The 27,141-nt window shown below is 43.7% G+C and overlaps 1 protein-coding gene and 1 long non-coding RNA gene across 2 annotated transcripts in view; both read left to right on the top strand.

Moving 5' to 3' along the window:
• Positions 1–361: 361 nt before the first annotated feature.
• On the top strand, positions 362–6,469 carry LOC308628976. Its single transcript, XR_014017615.1, has 3 exons — positions 362–515; positions 4,082–4,222; positions 6,384–6,469. It is a non-coding gene; the product is annotated as an uncharacterized lncRNA (long non-coding RNA).
• A 1,351-nt stretch (positions 6,470–7,820) lies between these two features.
• CDH26 (cadherin 26) overlaps positions 7,821–27,141 on the top strand; it is a gene marked incomplete at both ends in the record, with an annotated part of 34,013 nt that continues 14,692 nt past the window's right edge. Inside the window, 12 exon segments of the mRNA XM_081256493.1 lie at positions 7,821–7,868; positions 16,272–16,419; positions 18,193–18,359; positions 18,557–18,631; positions 20,631–20,642; positions 20,646–20,804; positions 22,388–22,484; positions 22,487–22,605; positions 26,459–26,511; positions 26,934–26,982; positions 26,986–27,066; positions 27,068–27,077. Of these exon segments, the coding sequence (XP_081112619.1) occupies positions 7,821–7,868; positions 16,272–16,419; positions 18,193–18,359; positions 18,557–18,631; positions 20,631–20,642; positions 20,646–20,804; positions 22,388–22,484; positions 22,487–22,605; positions 26,459–26,511; positions 26,934–26,982; positions 26,986–27,066; positions 27,068–27,077 (1,018 nt within the window).

Here is a 27,141-nt window from a genome sequence, read left to right on the forward strand (position 1 = left end):
GCCTGTCAAAGGCATTCTTCATTTCTCTTAGTGTTTTTGATCTCTAGCGTTTCATTTTGGTACTTTCTTAGAATTTCTCTCCACTTACATTGCCCATTTGTTCTTACATGTGGTTTACATTATCCATTAGATCTTTTAGCATCTTAATCATAGTTGTTTTCAGTTCCTGGTTTGATCATTCCAATATCCCTGCCATATCTGAATCTGGTTCTGATACTTTCTCTGTCTTTTCAAATTGTGTTTTTTGTCTTCTGGCAAGCCTTGTAATTTTTTATTGATAAGTGAATATGATGTACTGGGCGGGTAAAAGGAAATGCTCTAAGTAGGCCTTTGGTAAAAAGGTGAGAAGTTGGGGGAGGGGAAGGGTCCCTTAGCCTATAATCAGGTCTCAGTCTCTTAATGAGCCTGTGCCTCTGGGCTGTGAACTTCACAAGTGTTTCTGATTTTTTTTCTTCCCCTTAGGTGGGACAGAATGGCTGTTGTGAGCTGGGAGTTGGGCATTTCCCTTCCTCCAGGTGAGTTAGGAGCTGGTAAATCCCCAGGAGGTTAGATTCTGGTTAACTCGTTTCTCCCGAGGGCAGGCCTGATTAAGAACTGAATGCTCTGGTGTATTTCAAAATAGTTCCTCTTTCCCTCCCCTGCTGGAAGCCAGAGTGAGTCCACGACCCCCACCCCTCGCCCCGCCCATGCTCACTGTGGAAACTTGGCTCACCTGGCCAAGCTCCTCCAGGTAAAATTCACACAAGTGTCAGGGCCCTGACACAGGGTACTCCTGGAGTTTCTCTCTCCCAGGCTCGTTCACACTGACCTTCAGCAAATCACCAGAGTTCAGATTTCCCGACACAGTACTGGCCTCTGCAGAAGTTTCTGCTCAAGTAAGTTGTGTTTCTTTGTATTTGCCTGTCAGTATCTCCAGTTTGGGGGGCAGCAGTTTGCCCTGTGACCTCACTTCTGTGACAGATCGAATAAGAGCCGGTGCTTTTTCAGTTTGTTCAGCTTTTTACCTGTTCTTAGGATGCAGTGGCGTCTTTCAGCTTCTTACATGCTGGGCCAGAAACCAGAAGTCTCTAATTATATTTTTCACATCATATTTTTATGGTTTCCTCCCATTCATGGCAGGTGTTATTAGTTTTCCATTTAGAAGATGCTTTTCCATTTGGAAGGTTTACTTTTTAAGTACAATTATTTTTAGGGGAAAAAATGACTGTTGTATTTTTTAATGAAGAAAATAACAGGACCAGCATTACACAAACAGCAAAGATCTTGAAGGTGGTATTTGAACGACAGAAGTTGGGGAGGCCAGAGATAATGGATGTAACGCAGCAGGAACACAGTAAGTGTGCTGTAAAGCAGAGCTGTTGTCATTATGATCATTAGCCCTGGTTAGCTGGCCCAGTGTGAGCAAAGGAGCCGGCTTGTGCTAACCCACTTCCAGCCACCGCCCTCTGGAAAAAGAGATTGGCTCTGAGGGCAATGGGGATAACTACACAGGGGACCTGAGCCACTGTGCCTGGTGGTGATTCATTGCCTTCTCTCCATGAAGCTTCCAAACAACCCCTGCTGATGGTTGTAATCAAACCATCAACTTGGGCTTCCCTCCAGCCACAAGAAAAAGCCCCTTATGGCTCAAGCAGATGCTCCTTGGGTTTTAGACCACGAGCAAATTAACGGACTAATTCATCCCCGCTCCTCTAACAACAATATTTCAACCCTGTCAATAGCCACAAACTCCCCACTGGCAGACAAGACCACCCACTGCTCAAGAGACCCCAGGAGGCAGATGACGTCCTTTGCCTGTGATTGTTCAGTGGAGTCCTGGAGTGCCAGACCCAGAGCTGGGACAGTAGGCCTCAGTCATCTTCAACCCCATCTCCAGGGTGGGACTTCTCACCTGACAGGCTCAGCCCCAGCCAGTTCAGCCCTTAGCCATGTCAGCCACTAGCAGGAGCTAGAGACGCATTCAAAACACACCTGGGGGCTTCCCTGGGGGCGCAGTGGTTGAGAGTCCGCCTGCCGATGCAGGGGACGCGGGTTCGTGCCCCAGTCCGGGAAGATCCCACATGCCGCGGAGCGGCTGGGCAACGACCGCTGAGCAACGACCGCTGAGCAACGACCGCTGAGCCTGTGCGTCTGGAGCCTGTGCTCCGCGACGGGAGAGGCCACAACAGTGAGAGGCCCGTGTACCACAAAAACAAAAACAAAAACACCTGGACAGGGGATCAACACAGGCTGGTTCTCATGATACGTGAAAACAAAATGGTTTTATTTACATGAAGACAAAAATGAGTGAGGTAGAAGCCAGCAATGTGAAGTATGGCTTGGACTGCGGCTGAAGGATAACCATTCCCTGATCCAAAATGTCAACCCTGCCCATCGTGCTCCTAAGAGAACTGTGTGCCTGTGAGTCATGAAAGGATCTTTTCATTATTATTTTTAAATGTGCAGGAGTCACTATCTCAGTTATATGAGGACACCACTGAAGTGACGAATGGACAGGAAGATAAGAACAAAGCTGAGGTCCTGGCTAGGTACTGAGAGAAGTATGGAATCTGGGTGAGAGAAAGGAAGGCATGGGAGGAGGGTGGAGAAAGGGAGTAGAAAGGGGGAGAAAGGAAGGAAGAAAAGAGGAAAGAAGGACAGAGATAAAGTATTATCAGGATCCTCTGGATTAGAGGTGATAAAATTGGATTAACAGGAAGTAGGAGGATATTGACTCATGGAATGGAGAAATCAAAAGATGCATAGGCTTCAGGCAAAGCTGGATGCAGGAGTCGAAACAATGTGTCAGCACCCAGCCTCTCTCCAGCTCTCAAATCTGCCACATGTCCAGTAGGCACCATGGGGCAATGCTGGCCACGACCCACTCCATGGCTCCATCACCCTGCAGCCCAGGGACCCAGGGAAGGAGAGAAACCCAGCGTCTCTTATCAACCCTGTCAAAAGACTCCCATTGGCTTGCTTGGGTCACGTGTTCACCGCTGGACCAATCACTGGGTCCTGGAACAATGGGACACTGATTGGCCAGGTTGGGGCCAACCAGGTTAATAGTCCCACCAGAAACTGGCAGAGAAGAGGAGGGAAGTTCCTAGAAGGAAAGTGTTAGACAAGACAGGAAGGGAAGATGGGGAAACTAAAATTTCCTGTACCCTTACTCTGTCCAGTTTAATCCTCTTCATAAACCCGCCGGGTAAGGCATTTTTACCCCCATTTTCTTGATGAGAACATTAAAGCAATGTCACGCCTCGCCACCTTCAGTTCTGCAGACATATCAGGTGCTAGGATGGGACAGTTGTGGATGGATTCATGAGGCCCCAACGCTCCACCACACTACTGAGGAATAGTCCTGTTCATGGGCCCCCCGGGCTGCTGGCCAGTCAGTCAGGCAGCGTCCTGCGCTCGAATGCAGCCCTTGGAATCTTCAAAGGACTTTTGTTACTAAGGATTCACTCACCAGGAAAAAATACCTTCTGAGCCCTACCATATGCCAGGCACTGTGCTAGGTGCTGGAGACACACAGGTGAGTAAGAGACAGTCCCAGCCCTCGGGGAAAGGCAGGCAATCTGGAATGTTGGGAACAAACATTTGTAAAAATATCCTTAAAGAGTCAAATCTGGGAAGGCCTTAACTGTGGGGAACCCTCCAGAAATTTAGTTAATCCAGGAAGTCAAATTTTTTGGATAGCAAAGACCTTACCTCTTTAGGAATAAATATGGGAAGGTGGGGAGGGGGTTCTTTGTTACGGCTTTAGCTTTCTAGGGCGGCAATATTTCTTAACTGCAGCACACATGTTTCCTGAATACCTGGACAGCAATCCTCCAGCCCCTAGAACCACCCTATCCTTCACCATCCAGTTTCAATAACCCAAGGCTCAACATCATGCATTTCTCTGGTGAATTCAGCCCTCTCCAGAATACTTCTGAGGATTCTGAGAAATTGGGGAGGAGGGCTTATACTTTCTGACACTCACTTAACCTTTCCTCTTGCTTCTGTCCAGGACCCTTAATGTCTTTGTCGTCGTTGGGGCCCATGCACTGCTGCATTTTGCCCCAAACTTGAACACGGTGTCTTTTTCTTTACCCAGTACACCACCCCACCAAGGCTCAGGCAGAGTTACTGGACATAAAATTGCAAAATGGTTTGGAGTAGGAGGAATATGACAAGGGCATATGATACCACAAAACAGAAAACAGCTGAAAACTGGATGTCAGAGGATACCGGCACGGTAAGCCAGCCTCATCCTATCACAGGAGCCCCTAACTGCTGTCTCCACCACCCCACACACACGGGGTCCTGTTTTCCCAGGTCCCCCAACCCCACTTCCCTGGTGTCCCATGCCCCACCTCAAATCTTCTGTCTCTGGGGCCTCCCCAAAGAATTGCATTTAGGAGCCACTGCTCAGAGAACCAGGAAGTGTAAGCTACAGTAGGGAACATTGCCATCCCAGAGAGTGAAAAACATTTCTAACTGGGACATGGAGGATTCACATTTATCTTCTTCGGAATAACGTGGCCAAGATGTCCCCATTCCGGGCAACACCCTGTATTTTGCTTCTCGTGACAAACCCAACAAAGAGTTTTCTCAGGCAGTGAATTTTCCTTCCACTTCCTAATGCAGCCAGCATAGATTATGTGCAGTTTTTAAGGAGGACCATCTCCTGGTCCTGTTCCACTCTCAGAGCAGATCGCTGTGGCTCTCCACTTCCACACTGGGAGAAGTTTGGAAGACCTCGAGCCAGCCATTTTTGGTGGGGAGGCTACCGAAGAAACTGCTAATCCCCTTGATCTTGGGCACAAGTCTGTCATCTTCTAGGTTGTTCTTCTTGGCAGATAATCAAAATGTGCTAAATTTTAAAACCACTTTCCCTTTGGTGTCCAATAACTTGTGGGTTTGGTAGAACCTCTTCAGAAACCAGTAGGGGTGATTTGTTTCCTCTCTCTTCTGCTATTCAAACATGACTCTAAAGTCTGGCCCCAAAGTAGAGATAAAACCCAACTGTGTGTTATGCTTTGGACCCAGAGGGATGTGGCTGGGTAAATTGTGGGTCCTTGTCTTGACGCATGCTATAACCTTGAAATAACCAGACTGCCACTGCAGGAAGAGAAAACTCAAGACAATAATTTTTGGGATTAAACACAGTAAACTGTCTTGCCCTTGCCGTGGAGGAGTGGGGGCCGTGTTCCCATCCTGCACAAAGTCAGCTTCTGGGTGGCCACAGACATTGTGCTTTCAGGGAATGAAATCAGACGTCTCCTTCGGTCGGGACTGTGCCCCCGGATGGGAGAACAGCCTACTGGGCAGTCTTCCCACATTCGGTTACAAAATTGAAATGGTGTTGTTTTCCAACAGCTGTTACTGTGCTGCCCAAACCCCTTCCTCCCTCGAGTCAGTTGGGTTTCTTAGCTTTTCAGTCACTTTCAGCAGTTCCAACAACTTTACTTGGCTTCTGAAGATTCCGTCCTATTCCTTTTAAACTTTCATTTTCCTAAAGAAATCAAAGCTCACCCCACTGGGGCTGATGCTAGACCCTCTGCCCTTGCAGCTCATCTTCCTGGGACACTGCCCTGCCCCCTGGGAAGAGTTGGGAAGCCTGCCTGACCCCGTTCCCCAACTTCAGCGTGCATCGGACTTTCCAGGAGGGCTTGTTAAAAGTACTGACTGCCGGCCCCGATTCAGTGGGTCTGGGGATGGGGCCTAGGAATTTGCATCACTAACAATTTCCCAGGTCACACTGATGCTGCTGTCCAGGGACCATGGAGAAAAGCTATGTCAGTAGTTCTAAACTAGCTCTGTGGCTTTTAGACTTTAAGAAATATAATGTGAGCCCTGTAATATAAAATTTTCTAATAGCTGTGTATTTTACTACAATTCAAATGTTTTTGTTTTTTTTTATTCTTTTCTTTTTATAAATTTATTTATTTATTTAATTTTTGGCTGCGTTGGGTTTTTGTTGCTGTGCGCGGGCTTTCTCTAGTTGTGGCGAACGGGGGCTGCTCTTTGTTAAGGTGCGCAGCTTCTCACTGCGGTGGCCTCTCCCGCTGCGGAGCATGGGCTCCAGGCGCGCGGGCTTCAGTAGTTGTGGCACGTGGACTCAGTAGTTGTGGCACCCGGGCTTAGCCACTCCGCAGCATGTGGGACCCCCCAGACCGGGGCCCGAACCCGTGTCCCCTGCACCGGCAGGCGGACCCCCAACCACTTCGCCACCAGAGAAGTCCCTCAAATGTTTTCTAATAGCCACATTTTAAGAAGTAAAAGGAAATAATGAAATTAAATTTTAAATATGCTTTATTTATCCCAATATACCCAGTATATCTCAAATATATCATTTCAACATGTGACCAGTAAAAAAGTGACTAATGAAATCTTTTCCCTTCTTTCATACTAAGTCTTCAAAAATCAAGGGTGTGTTTTGACTGCAGCACAGCTCAATCAACTCTCACACACCAGGTGCTCAGGAACCATCTACCATCCCATGGCTACCTTTCTGCAGTTCCAGGACCTCCCCTTGAAAACTCACAAGCTGCTCGTGCAGAAAGCCCTCCTTGCACCCCTCCTGCCTTGAACCACTTCCCCCAGCGCCTCAGTGTGAACCCACTTTCTCTAATCTAGTGCTGGCCACACACTGGAATCACTCGAGGAGCTTTAAAACATCCTGATGCTGGGACCCTCCCCCTCTGCATGTTCTGATTTTAGTGGTCTGCGGTGCAGCCTGAGCAAGGAGATCACGTTAACTCTCTCCAGGTGATTCTGACACCCAGCTCTAACTGTCTGGGGAAGCTCCCCACCCCCAGCAGGACTGTTAGTGCCTAAAGACTCTACCACCCCGAACCTGACCTGGCCCCCACAGCATCAGCACCACCTGGAATGTCGTCAGAAATTCAAAATCTCCAAATCCCATCCCAACCTGCCGTGTTAGAACCAGTGTTTTAATAAGATCACCAGTGATTCCTAAGTACAGTGAAGTCTGAGAAGCACTGCCTGAAGGAAGCGACTTCTTATTCCTCTTCTGTACCCTCTACCTTGGGGTGGGCACGGAGCGGGGAGGCCCCTGTAGCTCCTGGGAAGGGAGATGGAGGTTGTGTACAGGCTACTTGACTAGAGGCTGCGTGTCGGATTCCAGCCCAGCGCTTATACCTGCTGCTCTGTAGATGTGGAACTTGCTTCCCCTCTCGGAGCCACAACTTCCACAGCCATAAAATGAGGGAAATGGGCACGGTCAGAAGGGTAAAATTCCGGCCAGCAAAAGCATTTTGTTTGGTTAACAGTTTTCAAAACCCAAATATATTTCTCATTTTTTTCTTAAAAAAAAGGAAATTTGACCTAAAATCTCAAAATTCTAGTTTCTCCTGAAAAATTAGGAGATCTGGCATCCCCAGCCCCATATTTCCTACTTTCCTGTTTGATTCTCTAACGATGGTCAATTTCCCCATTAGAATGGAAGTTCTAAGAAGGGAGAGACCCTGCCTTATTTGCTCTTATTACCCCAGAGTCAAGAATTGGCCTCTGCACATAGTAGATTCTCAATTAATTATGTTGGATGAGTGAATGAGAACAGCAAAATGTAGTGTGGGACTTCCAGAGTGCTGAGGGTTGAACTGTGTCTTCCAAAAAGATAGGCTCAGCTCCTAACCCCGGTACCAGTGAATGTGACCTTATTTGTTTATAGAGTCTTTGCAGGTGTGATCAAGTTAAGGTGAGGTTATACCACACTGGGGTGGGTCTTAGTCCAGTAACCAGCATCCTTGTATGGGGAGGGAGGTTTGGACACAGAGAAAAAGCACAGACGAGAAGGCCATGGGAAGCTGGCGACAGAGATTGGAGCGATGTGTCTACAAGCCAAGAAACACCAAGGATCGCTGACACCACCAGAAGTAAGGAGAGAGGCCTGGAGCAGATTCTCCCTCAGAGCCCCCAGAATGAACCAACCCTACAGACACCTTAGTGTCTTGGTTTTGGTTCTGGCCCCCAGAACTGTAAGAGAATACATTCCTGTCATAGTACCCAGTTTGTTGCAGCAGCGATAGGAAACTAACCCATAGGGGTTAACGTACTAGTTAGGAAGATTTGAAACAGGCTGATGAGGATTACCAGCCATGGAAGTGGGATAAGCAGTGTCACAGGCACAGTACACAAACCGAGTGTTCTAGCTTAACCATCTGCTTCTGTAAGAATGCTTATTATGGCTTTTTGGCTGTCCATAAAGAGAGGATGTTATTAAAAATTAAGTAACCCTAATGTATTGGCAAAAAGACAGTTCTAGTAGCACTGCTTTACCCTTGAGGATAGCAAAGGAGTCACTAAAACCTTTAAAAACTTGTGTTTGGGGGGCCTCCCTCCCTGGTGGCGCAGTGGTTGAGAGTCCGCCTGCTGATGCAGGGGATACGGGTTCGTGCCCCGGTCCGGGAGGATCCCATATGCCGCGGAGCGGCTGGGCCCGTGAGCCATGGCCGCTGAGCCTGTGCATCCGGAGCCTGTGCTCCGCAACGGGAGAGGCCACAGCAGTGAGAGGCCCGCATACCGCAAAAAAAAAAAAAAAAAAAAAAAAACTTGTGTTTGGAAGGTGGCAGGGGCGGGGGGAGCTAATTTCCTGTTAATGCCATAAGAAATCTACGAGAAAGCAGTAGCACCAGTCAAGAATTGCTGAAAAATCAAAAACAGAGCTGGAGAGGGGAAAAGTCTTCTTTCTGTGTAGGAATCTTATCTATTTATATCAGAATATGCTCAATTTCATAAGATACAAATACACTCAAGAAAATCACCTTTTTATCTTCCTTGTAACGATTATTTGTGGATCTTTATCTCAACACAGTCATCTTTACCTACTTATAAGCTATGTATAGTTGTGATTTTGTATTGTGTGTTTGGCATTTAAGATGTTTCTATGTGCTCATTAGTGTCTAAGCATCTTGTACATGTAATTTCAAGTAGCCATCATGTCAATGCCCTGTGGTGTGTTTATCCAAGGATATAAGTCTCAAGGCTATAACAAAAGGCTGAAAGCCCTTTACAAGTGCAGAAAATATCCATGACATTTCCTTTTTCCATTGTGATTCTGAGTCCCCCGGAAATTCTTAGCATCTTGCCAAAGAATAAATAGCACATAGGCCTCTCAGGCATCTTACAGAACTAAAGGTCTCAGATGTAGCTTTTAGGATAATAAATGGAATATAGAATAATAAACATAAAACAAACATGTGGTTCCTGTTTTTAAGTGGAAGGATCACAGCTGGCACAGATTTAGAGCCAGAAGTCAGGGTGATTAAGGAGCAGAGTGTTGCAGCACAGTTATAAATTATGGAGGAGCCTGTGAAAATGCTGCTTTTGAGAAAGCCAATTTGAGAAATCCAAAAAATTTAAAAATGTATGTTGGAGTCCCTGAAGCAGATGAGTTCAGTACTAGTAGCCTCACCGCATCCTTTGTCTCGTAGGGAGAGAGGAGAGAGCTGAACAGGAGTAGACCCGGGGCCCAGGCCAGCATCTTATGATGCCGAGTGGGACCACCGTGGTGGCTGCCGATGAGAGGGCAGCAAGTCTGCTGGGAAAGAGGCCCAAGGAGGCACATACAGCAAAGTGAGGAAAAGGGGGGTGAGAAGATGGCTGCCTGAAGCTGCCAAGACCCTAAGACACCTGTCTGGTGAAGCAGCCTGCTCTGGACTCGGGGGCCACAGAGGGAAGAGACAGCTGGCTGGTGGCACAGTCAAGTCGACACCGACCAGGACTTGAATCTGGGCTGCGCAGGCTCAGAGCCTGCCAGCCAGGGAAGCTCTCATATGGTGCAGAGCAGGGTGACGAGGGGGCATCCCTTCAGGACTTGCGGAGGAAGAAAGGAGTTGATCTATGCAAGGGCTCAGCCAGTCCCCTGGTGGGTCCTCCCTCCCTGGGCTTCACTGAAGCTTCTTCTCTGGGAACAAACCCCATACTTACTCAGCATCCCCAAGCAGCGCTGTGTACCTGGCAACCAGAGGCCCCTTGAGAGACCAGCATGCCCATTGTAAGGGGTCGTCTGCCTTGAGAGCTCCTCAGTGCTTCTGCCTCTCTGTGGACTCCCTGAAATCTGGTTGCCCATGCCTTATTTTACAAGTAGGGACCCTTTTAAAAATTTAATAGATTTTATTTCTGAGAGCCATTTTAGTGTTACATAAAAATAGATTGGAGAGTACAGAGTTCCTATATACCCCCTCACTCCTACTCATCCCACAGTTCCCTCTATTATTAACATCTTGCATTAGTGGAGTACACTTGTTACAATCGATGAGCTAATATACATTATTATTAACTAAAGCCCATAGTTTACATGGGGATTCACTCTTTGTTTTGTACATTCTGTGGATTTTGACAGTGTTTAGTGATATGTATCCACCCTGCTAGTATCATAATTTCATTGACCTAAACTTCCTCTGTGCTCCATCTATTCATCCCTTCCTCCCCTCTGAGCCCTCAGCAACCCCTGATCCTTTTACTGTCTGCATAGTTTTGCCTTTTCCAGAGTGCCATATAGTTGGAATCATACAGTGTAGCCTTTCCAGGTTGCCTTCTTTCACTTGGCCATGTGTACTGATGCTTCCTTCATGTCTTTACTTTTTTCTCCCCCTAATAAATTTGTTTATTTATTTATTTTTGGCTGTGTTGGGTCTTCGTTGCTGCGCACAGGCTTTCTCTAGTTGCCGCGAGTGGGGGCTACTCTTTGTTGCGGTGCGTGGGCTTCTTACTGTTGTGGAGCACGGGCTTTAGGTGCGCGGGCTTTAGTAGTTGTGGCATGTGGACTCAGTAGTTGTGGCTCATGGGCTCTAGAGCACAGGCTCAGTAGTTGTGGTGCACGGGCTTAGTTGCTCTGCAGCATGTGGGATCTTCCTGGACCAGGGATCGAACCTGTGTCCCCTGCGTTGGCAAGAGGACTCTTGACCACTGTGCCACCAGGGAAGCCCCCTCCATGTCTTTTCATTGCTGAATAATATTCCATTGGGGAATACTGTGGATGGACCACTGTTTGTTTATCCCTCCACCTACCCGAGGGCATCTTGGTTGCTTCCAAGTTTTGATGATTATGGATAAAGCTGCTTTAAACACGTGTGCAGGTTTTTGTGTGGACATAAATTTTCAACTCCTTTGCATAAATACCGTTGCGCAGGATTGTTGGATCATATGGTAAGAGTAAGTTTAGTTTTGTAAGAAACTGCCAAACTGTCTTCCAAAGTGGCTGCACCACTTTGCATTCCCACCATCAATGAACAAGAACTCCTATTGCTTATCTGACTTTTTAGGTGTAAAATTAATAAAGACTTCTTATGGAATTTTAAATTCCATAAGATTTTATTTATTTATTTATTTTAATGGAATAGTCATTAAAAACCTCTCCCTCACCCCCAACTTTCCACTCTGGTCTGATTTCACAGAAGTGATCACCTTACTTCTATGTCTTTCCAAGCATTTTTTACTATATGCTGTCAACATACATAAGCTCAAAATTTATTACAATTCTATGAAAATTAAGGATTCAATTTAAACATTTTGACCTAGTGCAAGAACAATAATTTCTCTTCACAGTTTCTAAATCGGCCTGCACTGACATGACAGGTACATTTGTGATACTTGGAGGAGCAGGGTCATTGTTGGCTCCCTCTGATGTGGTCACTGAGTCCTTAGCTGTTTCCTCTGCCCTAAAGGTAAATGACTAAGACAATGGTGGCTCTTCCCTTAAAACCTTGGTCTTCAAGAGCTGGTCATTGGTGCTGATGCAGTCTCATGGTCCATCCCCCCAAATGAACCACTTGAAGAAGATGCTCTCAGAAGTGGACTTAAGATTGTTGCCTTTGCTTATATATTTTTATATCTAATATTTTGTGTGTCCTTACAGCTTCACATAATCATTTGCAAACAATATGGTAATGACAGGCTGTAACTGGCTTTCAAGGAAACAAAATGACCTGAGGATTCCCACTGGCCTCTCAGCTTTCATTGCACACAGGAACACAGGCACACACGCATGCACACCAATTTTAGCATCTGCTCAGAGCAGAACGATGGGAGGATCTTTGCAGCAGGGATCACATGATAAATACTTGTTCTCTCAAGATGCTTCAGTTTGCTTACATCTTCAGCAGTTCCAGAGAATGCCCTTTCCTGCAAGCAAACATTAGGCAGTGCTAGGTGGTATTGTTATTTGCAAAAAACAGAATCAAGGCTTTTGTTGTGGTTCAGGCAGCCTTTTTGTTTGTTTTCACATGTAATAGCTGTTTTGTATAAGTAGGTGATGATGCATTTCCTGAATCTCTTAGAGGCGTGTTTTGGCTGAAGCAGAATGATGAACGTGGACGTGGCCCACAATCTTTCTGCTTTTGGCAGTCTTTCTGTTACGGCGCACAAATCAGGGACATAAACAAAGCCTTGTGCAATCATGACTCCTTAATCAACGGAGCCTTCACCACATTTGCTCCTTTGTCAATGGCAAATGTGTAGGTTATTGCCTTTCTGCTTTTTCATTCCATAAATACTTCTTCAATCCAATTCACTATGAGGTGAGTTTTGCAAGACTCCAAAATCTCCCAAGAAGCTAGCAAAGCAGAAACTTTTACACCACCACACTGTGAGATTTAGAAAGACTTCTGGTTATTTCCTTACACCCAAGCCTCTGATACACAAAATAAAAGAATCACACATTTATATCACCCAGCATTTTGTGTAAGCGGAATATAATTCAGGAAGAAAGTTTTTTGGTAACATGCTTTCAACACGGAACTTGAGACCTAGGAGTCATGGCATGGGCAAATCTCAAAAATCCCTTATTGCCAAATACAAAAATGATTGGTTGTCTGTAAACGATCATTTTGCAAGCTTTTATTGACCTGCTAGCCTCTATAGAATCAAAATATGCATATAAAGTCTGGGTTTGAAGTTTGAATGATGAGAGGAAAATGCATTTTGATTTATTGTGTTTTCACTACCATTCAGTTCAAAATATTTTCTGATTTCCAATGTGATTTCTTCTTTGACCCATACGTTATTTAGAAGTGCTTTGCTTAACTTCCAAACATTTGGGGTTGTAAATTATCTTTCTTAATGATTTCTAGCTTAATATACTCTATATGGTTGTAATTTTTTGAAATTAGTTGAGACTTGCTTTATATCCTAGCATATGATCAACTCTGGTAAACAGTCAGTGTGCTCTTGAAATGAATGTGTATATTGCAGTGTTGGATAGATGGTTCTATTTATGGCATCAATCACATCAAGTCAATTATGTTGTTTAAATACTTGATATCCTTACTGATTACCTGTTTTTATTTGCTTGTTCTGAGAGTTAAAATCTCTGCTTGCCATTTTAGTTTTGTTAATCTTATCTGCTTATATTTTGAGGCTATGTTATCAGGTGCATGCAGACTTAGAATTGCTATGTCATATCTTCCTCATAGATTGAGCCTTTTATGATTTTTAAATGTCCCCATTGATGACTAGTAAGACTTCTTGCCTTAAAGTTTTGTATCTGTAGCTAGATAACTAGATGAGATTCTTTTGGATAGTCTTTGAAAATCAGCCTATCTATCTATCTATCTATCTTCAAAGACTAACCAAAAGAAGATAATATATACAGAAGGTCATATATAGAGAGGATATATATATATATATATATATGTATATATCCTTTTACTTTCAACTTTTTCATATTCTTACATTTAAGGTGTATCTCCTATAAGAAGCACATAGTTATGTTTTTGTCTGACTAGTTTTGTTTTTTAATTAAAACATTTAGTATTTTACATTTAAAATTAAAAAGCTGCAGAATAGTTCCATTACCCCTGAAATTTCTTTTTTTTTTTTTTTTGCGGTACGTGGGCCTCTCACTGCTGTGGCCTCTTCCGTCGCAGAGCTCAGGCTCCGGACGCGCAGGCTCAGCAGCCATGGCTCACGGGCCCAGCCGCTCCGCGGCATGTGGGATCCTCCCGGACCGGGGCACGAACCCGCGTCGCCTGCATCGGCAGGCGGACTCTCAACCACTGCGCCACCAGGGAAGCCCCCCCTGAAATTTTTTTATGCTTCTCCTTTATAATCAAACCCTCCCCTAACCCTTAACCCCTGGAAGCCACTGATCTGTTCTCTGTCCCTATATTTTTACCTTGTTTAGAAGGTAAAATGGAATCACACGGAATGTCACTTTTTAATAAATTTATTTATTTATTTTTATTTATTTATTTTTGGCTGTATTGGGTCTTCATTGCTGTGCACGGGCTTTCTCTAGTTGCGGTGAGTGGGGGCTTCTCATTGCAGTGGCTTCTCTTGTTGCAGAGCACGGACTCTAGGCGTGCAGGTTTCAGTAGTTATGGCATGCAGGCTCAGTAGTTGTGGTGCATGGGCTTAGTTGCTCCGTGGCATGTGGGATCTTCCCGGACCAGGGATTGAACCTGTGTTCCCTGCATTGGCAGGCGGATTCTTAACCACTGCACCACCAGGGAAGGGAATGTCACTTTTTAAATCTGGATTTTTCACTTGGCATAATGCATCTGATATTCATCCATATTGTTGCATGCAGCAATAGTTTTTATGTTTGTTTTGTTTTGCTGATTAGTATTTCTTTTACAGATGTACCATAGTTTACTGACTCATCATTTGATGGACACTTGAGTACTTTCCAATTTTTGGCAAAATTTTCACAAAGCTGCTAAAAGCATACAGATTTTCATGTGAACATAAGTTTATATTTCTTTTGGGTAAATATCTAGGAGTAGGCTTGTTGGATCACATGAAAAGCATATGTTAACATTATCAGAAACTCCTAAACTATTTTTCAGAATGACTGAGCTATTTTGCATTCTCACTAACAATATGTAAGAATTCCAATTGCTCTGCATCTTTGTCAGGTTTTTTATTTTAGCCATTCTAATAGTTGTGTAGAAGTATCGCATTGGGGTTTTAATTTGGATTTCTCTAATGACAAATGATGCATTATTTGCTATCTGTATAGCTTCTTTGGAAAAGTGTCTGATCAAATCCTTTGCCTATTTTTAACATATGAAAATCAATTTTAAATTTACTACATAAAACTAATTGTATTCCTATATACCAGCTATGAATAATTGGAAATCAATATTTTTAAAACAATATCATTTACAATATCACCAAACAAATGAGGTGCTTCAGTATAAATTTAAAATACTTAGGTATAAATCTAAAATATGTGCAGGATGTGTTTACTCAAAACTTTTATAAAACACTGATGAAAGAAATCAAAGATGACTTAATTGAATGAAAAGATGTAGTATGTTTATGGATTGAAAGATTGACTATTAAGATGACAATTCTCTCAAATTTAAATTCAGTGCAAGCCTATTCAAAAGATTAGCAGAATTTTTATAGACATCCATAAGCTGATCCCAAGATTTATATGGGAAGGCAATCAACTTTTGGTTTTATTGACATTTTTGATTTTGCTGTTTTCAATCTTATTGATATATGCTTTTATCTTTATTACTTCCTTTTTTCTGTTTAAGATTAATTTGCTCCTTTTTTTAAGTTTCTTAAGAAACTAATGATTGAAGCTTAAATTATTGATTTGAGAACTTCTAAAAGGGAAGACTTCTCAAATGCATGTTTGACATGAATTGACCTTCTTTATTCAAGTACACAAGTAACAGCAGTGACCGTTTAAGAACCCACTGTATGTCAATGGCTGTCATAGTTTTATTTATTTATTTATCTATCTATCTATCTATTTATTTATTTATCTATCTATCTATCTATCACACCACACGGCTTTCAGGATCTTAGTTCCCTGACCAGGGATCGAACCAAGGCCCATGGCAGTGAAAGCGCCGAGTCCTAACCACTGGGACACCAGGGAATTCCCAGTCCTCTTTACTTTAAATGTTCACTTTCCCAAAAGCTTTTAAGTGTCTGCTCTCTGTGATGTTTCACCAATATTCATTAGTGTGTTCATTTCTCATCAGAAGACTGATAGGATGTAGGAACTGAGACTTATAACAACTTGCCTATGTTGACACAAGTGGAGAAATTGAGATTTGAACCTAATAATAACAAATGAAGTATTTTTTCAAGTCAGTGCATTGATTTGTTCTACAGATGCTGGTTGAGCACCTGGTCTGTGCCAGCACTGTGCTCAATCCCTGGGGCCACAGGGTGAATGAGAGCCTGTGATCCCTGCCCTCAGGAACTTTCAGTCTATGGAGGATACAGATGCAGGACACAATTACGCCAACAGGTATGGGGTTAGTGTCATCTAATCAATGGTTTGTACAACATTAATGTGGTTCTCTGCTTCCTAGGTTTATTTTGATGTTGCGAATCACTTAACGGGACAAATTGTAGATAAATCCTTGATTTTCAACATCAGGATCAGCGATGTGAACGATCATGCACCCCAGTTCCCTGAGAAGGAATTTAACATCAGTGTGAAGGAGAACCACACTGCAGGTATGCACGGTGGGGCCTCGGGGCTTCCTGTCCTCTCTGTTCCATGAAGGTTTTCCTGCTTGCATAGTGACAGGGCACTTGGTCCTAGCTGTCTTCAAGGAGACTTTTCCTGTTCACATCCCAAAGGTTGCAGAGTGTGGATTAGAGCAAAATGCTTTGAGGTCTGCAAGCCTCATTTTGTATTGGCAATGAACTGATGTGAAAATTGTCAGTTGGAAGAGCTGATACATAAATATCAATCTAAAATAAAGCCAAATGAATGAGGGAAGAAGCAGCAGAGGGGGCTGGTAGGATCCTGAATATCTCTGCGAATTTCTCATCTGTAAAATGGCAGCAAAATGGCATCTAAAATTTCTGAGCTATGAATCTGTGAGTCTTTAAATCCAAACCACCCTCACTAAAATGTGCATCTATTTTAATAACACAAAAGCATTATTTATTTTGCAAAACAGTCTCTAGGAAATTTGGAAAATTCCAAGAAGCAAAAAGATTGAAACGGAAAGCATCTCTAATACTACCAATTAGAGGTAAGTACAATTAATGTTTTAGTTTATATTCTTTCAGTATATTTCTTTGCATTTTATATGTGTGTATGTATATACCCATGGTATATTATATTTATATATGTGTATATATTCACAGATTTATATATATAACTACAAATGTGTATTCGTATATCTACATGCTTTTTTTCATCCTTATGGTAGTACAAAATGTATATGTGGGGCTTCCCTGGTGGCGCAGTGATTGAGAGTCCACCTGCCGATGCAGGGGACACGGGTTCGTGCCCCTGTCCGGGAGGATCCTACATGCTGCGGAGCGGCTGGGCCCGTGAGCCATGGCCGCTGAGCCTGCGCGTCTGGAGCCTGTGCTCCGCAACGGGAGAGGCCACAACAGTGAGAGGCCCGCGTACCAAAAAAAAAAAAAAATGTATATGTGTATATATCAAATATTTATAAATATATGGACATGCTTTTTTATATGTGCATATTTATGAATTTTCTCTTTAAAAATGCAATTTTGCTGTTTGCAACCTAACAGTATTCTCCTACAGCATCCTGTTGTGTCATATTTTATTTTATGGTATGCTTTAAGGTTTTTAACCAAACTTTTTGCCACCTTTTGCTATATTTATAAAACATGCTTCAGTGAACATATCTGAGCTAAATGTGTGTGCCATTCAAGTATTTACTAAGCAGAAATTCAGACAGGTAGAATTGTTGGTTCAAACTGCACACACAACTTAAGTGTTGCAGTTTATCCATCTCCCAGCAACATATGAGACAGCTCAGTGTACTGTTCATCTCTGATTATTAAGTGCTTGAACACACGATAGCTTTCTTGGCCATTTTTATTTCTTTTATCAGTTGCTTGTTCTTTGTCCATTTCTGCTGGTGTGATTGTCACTTTTCTACATATATATTAACAATGTCTATGTCTCTATGTGCCAATATGTATTTCAAATATGTTTTCCTGGTTTATCATTTCCTTTTAAATTTCGCTTATAGTTTTTTTGCCACACTTTTAAAAATCGATTTACCAGTTTTGTCCTTTAAGCCTGCTACATTTGCAGTCATGACTAGAAAGTGCTTCTTGACCTTATGACTATTTATCCCTCTTTATTTTGTCCAGTATGTCTACAGCTTGACTTTGTAGTTAAGTATTTAATCCACTCTGGCGTATGCCTCAATGCCATTTAGCAAAGAATCATCCTCCTACTGGTTTGATAGACTGCCTTTGGCCGACAGTAACAATTTAAAAAATTCTTTCCAAGTCAACCTATTTTTCAGATGTTAACAGTGGATTTGGATCAAGAAAATACTCCAAATTCTCATGTCCTTTACTTCCTTGTTTCCCAAACACCGTTACTGAGAGAAAGTGCTTTCTGGATTGACCGTATTAGTGGAGAAATACGACTGTCAGGATGCTTAGATTATGAGGTTATGCACACTTTATTGTTTTGGAAAAATGAAATGGGTTCTCGCTCTCTGAGCCCCAGACTTAGGGTTTCTGTTTGCAGTGAGAAACCCTCTGTGGCTAGACTGGCTACTGAAATTGCTAAAATGGACTATTTCTGTATTAATGTTCCCCTTTCCTGTGTCTGAAGGGCTTGACTTTCCTTTTCCTCTCCACTTAGACTGCTCCTCGGCTTGCATTACTAATCAGAGCGGAGGATTGTGGAGGACCACCGTTGTCATCCACGGCCATGGTTCACATACGTGTGCGAGATGGCTACAACCACATGTCACGTTCAGCCGGGACTGTGTAAGGCACCTGCGTGGCCTCGGTTCCTAAGTCCCCACACGGATGGCCTCCACGTCCTAGGCTTGGTTTTGCTGAGGGAATTCCCCTTATCACCCAAGATGTGTGCAATGCTCCAAAATAATGTAAATTAGAATCAAGATGTCAACTCTATTGATAGAGAACCAGTTAATAACAGTCACGTGAGCTTACATCTTTACTATTTTGTGCCAGAAACTATGTTCAGAGCATTTACATGGATCCTTAGGTTCTTACTGGTTGGAGCTGCTGCATGATTTCCATTCTGCAGGTAAGAGAACCGAGGGGAGAATGGAGGATTCCTGCTCCATCCATGTCAGGGGTTCTCAATTTCCATACTGTTGACATTTGGGGCTGGAGGAAGGGTACGGGGTAGGGGAGGAGAGGCTGTCCAGTGAATTGTAGGATGCTGAGCAGCATCCCTGACCTCTGCCCACTAGATGCCAGTAGCACCTCCAGTTGTGACAACTGAAAATATCTGCAGACCTTGCAGAACTGGCCCTGGGTGAGAAGTCTGGGCCTGAGCTTTGCACACAATGTTCAGAGCTCTGAAATAGGAAAGATGGGTAGGTGGGTTCGGGCCTGGCTTTTCCAAGCTCACCTGATTTGTGTATATTGGGTTCCACACAGGATTTCACATGCTACTAGGTCCTCAGGCTTGAAGAAAGTGTTGGCACCCACTGTTCCCATCAGTTTGGAAACACCATACCACTTAAAATACGGAAGATTGCTAAGAGAGAAAGTAAAAACCAGTCATGATCTACTTTCAATTTCTTAATTTTTCATTCTTCCATATGAACTTTTTTTTTTTTTTTTTTTTTTTTTTGCGGTATGCGGGCCTCTCACTGTTGTGGACTCTCCCGTTGCGGAGCACAGGCTCTGGTCGCACAGGCTCAGCGGCCATGGCTCACGGACTTAGCCGCTCCGCGGCATGTGGGATCTTTCCGGACTGGGGCACGAACCCGTGTCTCCTGCATCGGCAGGCGTACTCTCAACCACTGCGCCACCAAGGAAGCCCCATATGAACTTTTAAAAGGAAAATGTCCATTGTATTTGTGTCCTTCTCCTGACCTCTCTCAAGGAGGCCTTTCCTGATGACCTGGTTAAATCCCCAACCTGACCCCTGCAACATACACACACTCAGTTCTCAGCTCCCTGGTGATGGTATTTTTGCTGTCTTGTTCATAACACCTAAATCAGGATCTGGTACACAGTAGCCTTTGTTGAATAAATAAATGCTACAATTATTTTTTTAAACTGTCATTTAAAAAAATTAATTGTATAGACCAAAGTTGAAATGTTTTCAGTGAAAGCACCTCACCTAACAGTATATAATAACTGAAACATATTTATTATGTTTGAGTCTTGTTTCAAAATCCTTCTCTGGCTTAGTAAAAAGCTGTGCTCCCAAAAGTAGGACTGGAAAAAATATACGCTGTTATTTTGATGTGCTCATCTAGAGAAATTATCTTGTCACCAAAAGTGTTGAATAAGGAGCTATTTGAAAGATCTATTATATGTTAGAAAAATGATCATCTTAATTGAAATAATCATAAGAGCTCTATTTTAGGAGAAGATTTAGATTTTTTTTAGGCAGCATAAACTAAGGTATGTATTATTATTTTAAAAATTCTTTAAAAAGTAGTGCATCACATTGATTTGAAGGGTACTTTTAAAGTTACTCAGCTATTCAGTTATTCAGACACCAAGTCACAGGGAGCAGGGAGAAGATGTTTGTTACTGATGCTTGTTCTGCTGTAACAGGCAGAGTTTCAGATCCTTAGAGGTCAAGTTCAATCACAAGAGGATATCCAGGTGGTTGTCTCCAAGGCCTATGTTTTCTTTCTTCTTTCTTTTTTTCCTTTTTCAATTGCGTTTCTTTTCCTCCATGACACTGAAATGATGATTGCTTCTGTCAGTATAACATTTAGATGGCGGAAGGCTGAGCCAGCCAGGGCATGTTATGTCTTGAGGTCCAAGACGGTGATTCGCCATTTACGTCAGCATGGAGAGTGAAGTTCAATATATTAAATGGCAATGAAGAGGGACATTTTGACATTTTGACGGATCCTGAGACCCATGAAGGGATTTTCAATGTAATCAAGGTACATGCATCCCCGCAGGTAGCTGTAGATGTTGAGGCCCTTTCTGTAGGATTCCTGACAATGAAATAGGCGCCAACAGTGGTGATGATCCGTGTGTTCCGACCCCCGTGGCCAGTGAGGAAGGCAGGGCTGCACAGTGATTTCTGCCATGGACCCTCAGCCCTTTTGCCTTCATGGCTTCTCCCACCAAAATTATACATATCAATATTAAAGATTTTTTTTTAATTCTTTAATTAATTTATTTTTGGCTGCGCTTGGTCTTCATTGCTGTGCATGGGCTTTCTCTAGTTGCGGTGAGCAGGGGCTACTCTTCGTTGCGGTGCGTAGGCTTCTCATTGTGGCGGCTTCTCCTGTTGCAGAGCATGGGCTCTAGGCGCGGGCTGCAGTAGTTGTGGCACACAGGCTCAGTAGTTGTGGCATGCGGGCTCTAGAGCGCAGGCTCAGTAGTTGTGGTGCACAGGCTTAGTTGCTCCACGGCATGTGGGATCTTCCTGGACCAGGACTCAAATGCATGTCCCCTGCATTGGCAGGTGGACTCCTAACCACTGTGCCACTAGGGAAGTCCCTTAAAGATTATTTTTGATATGACTAATTACGCCAACATTAAATTTTTTTTGTTTTAGGCAAAATTAAATAGATTTATATAGTCCCTAACATTTTTTTCTCCTGTTGTGATAAAGGCACTTAAAGTATTTTCTCTAACCCTATGAGTTCATTGTTTTTCCTCCTGGGTTTGAAAGAAATTAGAACATTTGCACGGACCTGTAAAAATATTGTGGGCTCCTGGCAGTTTGCCTGCTGTGACTAGTGGAGAGTTGGCCCTGCAATAAAGTATTATTGTCTCATTTACTGATAAGGAAACCGAAGCCCAGAGAGGTTGGGTTGTTTTCAGGAAGTCACACAGCTGGAATAGCGGTTCAAACTGGGGCAGTCTGATTCCAGTGCCTGTAGTCTTAATTGTTCTCAGTAGACCCTAGAAGGACCAGTGCCTCTGGGGCAGTGCAAGTGAGTCAACCTGGGGGTCAGTTTCAAAGGCAGATCTGAGTTAGTAGGTCTGGGCTGGGGCCTGTTTCTGCCTGTCAGTGTAACAAGCTCCCAGGTGATGCCGACGGGCCACATCCACCCTGTGAATAGCAAGGCTCTGTGGATTCTCTACACCAGATGCCTGGGGCTGAATTTCCCAAATATTCCGAGTCTTTCAATCCTTTTAAGTCACTGACCACTTTGTACCCTGAATAGCTATGATCATTAATATCTATATTTCCCTAAGCTCCCCTAATTTTTTTGCAGTAGAGTTGTCACATTAATGTTTTATTAGGTTATGGTTTTTGTTGCATTTTTCATCACCCTCTAATGGATGGTGGCTCTTTTCAACCAGGAGCAGGGAGGGGAAAAAAAGAACTCCATAAGTGATCTGAAAATGGGCTGACGACTGTCTTTTGATCGTTATCAAAGATGACGTAAATAATAAATGAAGCACAAAAGCCACAGGCGCTGGGTTGGCAGTGACATGCGTGCTGAGCAGGCTTCTTCTGGCCAGCAGAGCTACAGGTGCTAATGCAATCTTCTCTCTGCGGCGGCCGCCTTTGGACTGTGAGACTCAGCCAGTGCGGAGCCTGGTCGTGGCCATGGAGAACGAGGAGCCGTTCTTCTCCTGCGAAGGGGGGCAACTGCAGAGGCCCCACAGGCTGTGGCCAGCACCACTGCGAGTGTGCGGGTGGCCAGCGTCAATGACCCGGCCGCCTTCCTCCCCGGGACCTTCATCATCAGTGAAGGCGACGGTGCTGGGCCTGGGACTCAGGTGGGCATTTTTAATGCTACTGATCCCGGACAGAACTGCCAGCTGGATAAGGTGGGGAGACAGGAGCGGGACGGGTGGTGGGTTATGCAGAATGAGCCACATGCCCCAGAGGATTTCTGTTGGAAATTAGCTCCTTTCATGTGCTCCTGAGGATGACTCCATTCCAGTTATGAGAATACCAGAAGCCACCCAGAACACACTTCCCCAGGTTCAATGCCTTCTTGTTTCTATAGCAGTCTCTGACCCCCAAAGGTGGAATCCACTTGTCCGTTTCCTTTGCATTTAGCACAAAATTCTTTTACAGTTTTTTCTTGTATTAAAAGAATTTGTTATGTATTTCTAGTTCCCCTTTATCAAAGGTTGTAAACTGGCAGCCCTCTGGCTTCTGGGCAACAGAAGTGTTTTCTTTTTCACTGTGGTAAAATGTATGTAAAGTTTACCACTATCAACATTTTCAGGTGTGTAGTTCGGGAACATTAAGTACATTCATATTGTACTTCACAGTGTACCCTCACCACTGTCCATCTGCAAAGTCTTTCCATCCGTCCCTTTTCATCTTCCTAAACTAAAACTCTGCCCCCAGTAAGCAATAACTTCCCGTTCCCCCCACCCCCAGGACCTGGCACTACATTCAACTTTCTGTCTCTATGAATGTGACTGCTCTAATTATGTCATATAAATGGGATCACACAGGACTTGTCCTTTTGTGACTGACATATTTCACTTAGCATAATGTCCTCAAGGTTTACCCATGTTCTAGCATGTGCCCCAGAATTTCCTTCCTTTTAAAGCTGAGTAATATTCCATTATATGTATATACCACACTTTTTATCTATTCATCCCTTGATGGACACTTGGGTTGCTTAGTGTTTTGTTTTTAAAAACAAAGTTTCGATAATCCCCAAGAAGGTGGCAGAGTGGGAAGCACCAGGAATCTCTCTCCCCATCCAGACAGTTGTGCTGGCAGAATCTGTCTGATGTACCTATTTTGGAACTCAGGAATCTGTTGAAGGCTTGCACCTTCCAGGGGAAGGCAGACTGTAAACTGTGGTTAATTTTGGTCCATTTCAACTCTTAGCACAGTACCTTCCCCAGTGGCTACCCTTCCCCACCTCCAGCCCCACGGAAGGCAGCTGTGAACGTGTCTCTGGAATCGCGCACACTGCTTGTGGGAGCCGGGGTGGGCAAAAAATTAACAGAAGTTAATTCCCTTCTTATCAGTAATTACTTTATATATAGAAAGATTAAACTCTCCAATCAAAGGACAGATTGGTAGAATGGATAAAAACACATGATCTGACTCTATGTTGTCTTCAAGAGGCTTTCTTGAGATCCAAAGACACTAACAGGTAACCTAACACCATATGCAAAATTAACTCAAAATGGAGCAAGGACCTAAATGTAAGACCTAAAATAAGACAACTCTTAGAAGAAAACATAGGACAAAAGCTTCACAACACTGATTTGGCAATGATTTCTTGGATATGACACCAACGGCACAGATAACAAAAGAAAAGATAGTCAAATCAGACTTCATGAAAATGGAAACATTTTGTGCACCAAAAGACACTATCCACAGAGTACAAAGCCAGAATGGGAGAAAATATTGGCAAATCGTATATCTGATAGGGGATTAATATCTAGAAAATACAGAGAACTTCTAAAACTCAACAAGAACAAGAACAACAAAACCCGTGATTCAAAAATGGGCAAAAAACTTGAATGGACATGTCTCCAAAGAAGATATACAAGTGGCCAATAAACACATGAAAGATGCTCAACATCACTAATCATCAGGGAAATGCAAATCAAAACTACAGCGAGATACCACTTCATACCCAGGAGAATGGCTACCATAAGAAAAACAGAAAACAACTGTTGGGGAGAATGTGAAGCAATTGATACCCTTGTGTACCACTGATGAGAATGTAAAATGGTACAGCCTCTGTGAAAAACAGTATGGCAGTTCCTCAAAAATTAAAAATAGAATTATCATATGATCCAGCAATTCCACTTCTGGGTATATACCCAAAAGAACTGAAAACAGGGTCTCAAAGAGTTATTTGTACATCCACACTGATAGCAGCATTATTCACAATAGTTAAAATGTGGAAGCAACCCAAGGGTCCACTGGTGGATGAATGGTTAAGCAAAATGTTCTCTATACGTGCAATGGAGTATTATTCAGCCTTAAAAAGGAAGGGAATTCTGCAACATGCTACAATATGGATGAACCTTAAGGATATTGTGCTAAGTGAAATGTGCCCATCACAGAAAGACAAATTCTGTGTGATTCCACTTATAGGAGGTACTTAGAGTAGTCAAAAGTCATAAAGACAGAAAATATAATGCCAATTTCTAGGGGCTGGCAGGAGGGGAATGGAGAGTTATTGTTTAATAAGTACAGAGCTTCAGTTTTACAAGATTAAAAGAGCTATGGGAATGGATGGTGGTGATGGTTGTACAGCAATGTGAAATATTTAATACCACGGAAATGCACACTTAAAAATGGCTAAGGTGGTAAATTTTATGTGTATTTTACTGTGATAAAAAAAGAAAAAAATAATAAAGCTGCCATCATTTAAAAATCAAGAGATTAAGCTAACAACCCGAATTATCTGGATGTTCTTGAAAAAGAGGAAGATTCGGCATCACTGGGTCTGTGTCCCACAAGGTCACGATCATTTGGTGCATAGAGAGGGTCCTGCATCATGTCCCTTCCACCTCTCACTCAGCGGTTGGCCCCAATCCCCATCCAAGCAGTTCGCTCATTTCTGCCAGCTGCTCGGACCGTCGCGGGCACAAGAGTTTGAGATTCTTCCTTAGAGCAATGCTTCTCAACTTAACCATTGAGAAGGACCATATTTTGCTTCTTTTAATTTCCAATTCACTGTGGAGTAATAATTTTATAAAATATTAAAAAATAAATTACAAAAAATGATTATGTACTTGGGGGTCACAGTAATGCCACTGACTATAAAAATTCCCCGACACTTGCTCTCAGTTTCTGCTATTGTCTCATTGTGGGCAGCTAACCAAGAGCTCCAGACCAGCACAGGTCCACGCAGGTGCATGCTGAGTTAGAATAAGAATCACCTGGAGGGCCTGTTAAAATGTCCTTTGCTGGGCCTCACCCTTGTGGTTTCTGATTATGAGGTCTGAGGTGGGGACTGAGATTTGCATTTCTAGCAAGTTCCAAGGTGATGCTGAAGCTGCTGGTCCCTGGACCTTGCTTTGGGAACACCCATGTAGAGCCTGTATCTGATTCAGTGCTGTATTCCCATCCCTACAGTATGGTTGGTCCCTTTAAAAACCATGACCTGTCAAATATCAGAGAGATAGGTACTGACCTTTTCCAAAGCCTTTACACAACATGAAAGAGAAGGCACGGAAACTCCCTTTCTCTGGCCCTTTGGTGGAGCTGCACCTTTTCTGTGTTTGCCTGTGGGTACAGGCCTTTCCTTCTGCAGGTCCCTCAGGAGGAACAATGGCTGTGCTTGGCATTCCGGCTTGGTTCCAATGGCTGCCTTCTTTTTTTTTTAAAGGGTTTTAATTTTTTAATAAATTTATTTATTTTTGGCTGCGCTGGGTCTTCGTTGCTGCACACGGGCTTTCACTAGTTGCGGTGAGTGGGGGCTACTCTTCATTGGGGTGCTCGGGCTTCTCTTGTTGCAGAGCACGGGCTGTAGGTGCACGGGCTTCAGTAGTTGTGGTGAGCAAGCTTAGTTGTTCTGCAGCATGTGGGATCTTCCCGGCCCAGGTCTCGAACCCATGTGCCCTGCATTGGTAGGAGGATTCTTAACCACTGTGCCACCAGGGAAGCCCCCGGATGGCTGCCTTCTGATTCCAACAGGTCTTGGGGAATTCCAGAAGGCTAGGTGTGCCCGCCCATGAAAATGGCATCAGGTGTGCACAGGTGCGGGAGGATGTAGACGACCACGTTGCCTGACCGGATCGCCCACGTTTGAATCCTCTGGGCTCCAGGGTAATGAAGAAAGTCCTGTGCTTCTCTGCAAGGGCAGGCTGCTTTTAACAGTAAGCCACCAGCACCTGCAGGCAACTGAAATTGGCTCTTTTCCAGGACGAAATGTTTTCCCTGAGGTGGACAGGGTTACGTGCAGCCCAACAAGTACAAGGCTCTTCCTATTCCGTGAATACCCATCTAACGCTGTAGTCTGGCCTCAGATCCCTGGGCCTTCGTCAGATTCGTGAACGCTCCTAACTTCCTAAATTCACGATAGGAATTGTGTCTGCTGTGATATATTTGGATTTGTCTCTCTTGACGTAACGTGTTAACTTTAAAAATTGCATGTGTTTACTTCTACAAGATACGAACTGGCTTATGATCCGGCAGATTGGGTCAGTGTAGATGAGCTCTAAGGGGCAGGAATCACCAGGAAGCAAGTTGACCGCGAATCCCCTCACGTGAATGACAGCTTTTACATGATCATCGCTCATACTTGTCGATGATGGTAAGGGTTGACCCAAAATTGTCAGGGGGGTGGGGATGTATTTTCTTGCTTCTTGAGGGAAAAT

The sequence above is a fragment of the Mesoplodon bidens genome (assembly GCF_964165515.1).
Source record: "Mesoplodon bidens genome assembly, chromosome: 15".
In the NCBI taxonomy this organism is placed as follows: Eukaryota; Metazoa; Chordata; class Mammalia; order Artiodactyla; family Ziphiidae; genus Mesoplodon; species Mesoplodon bidens.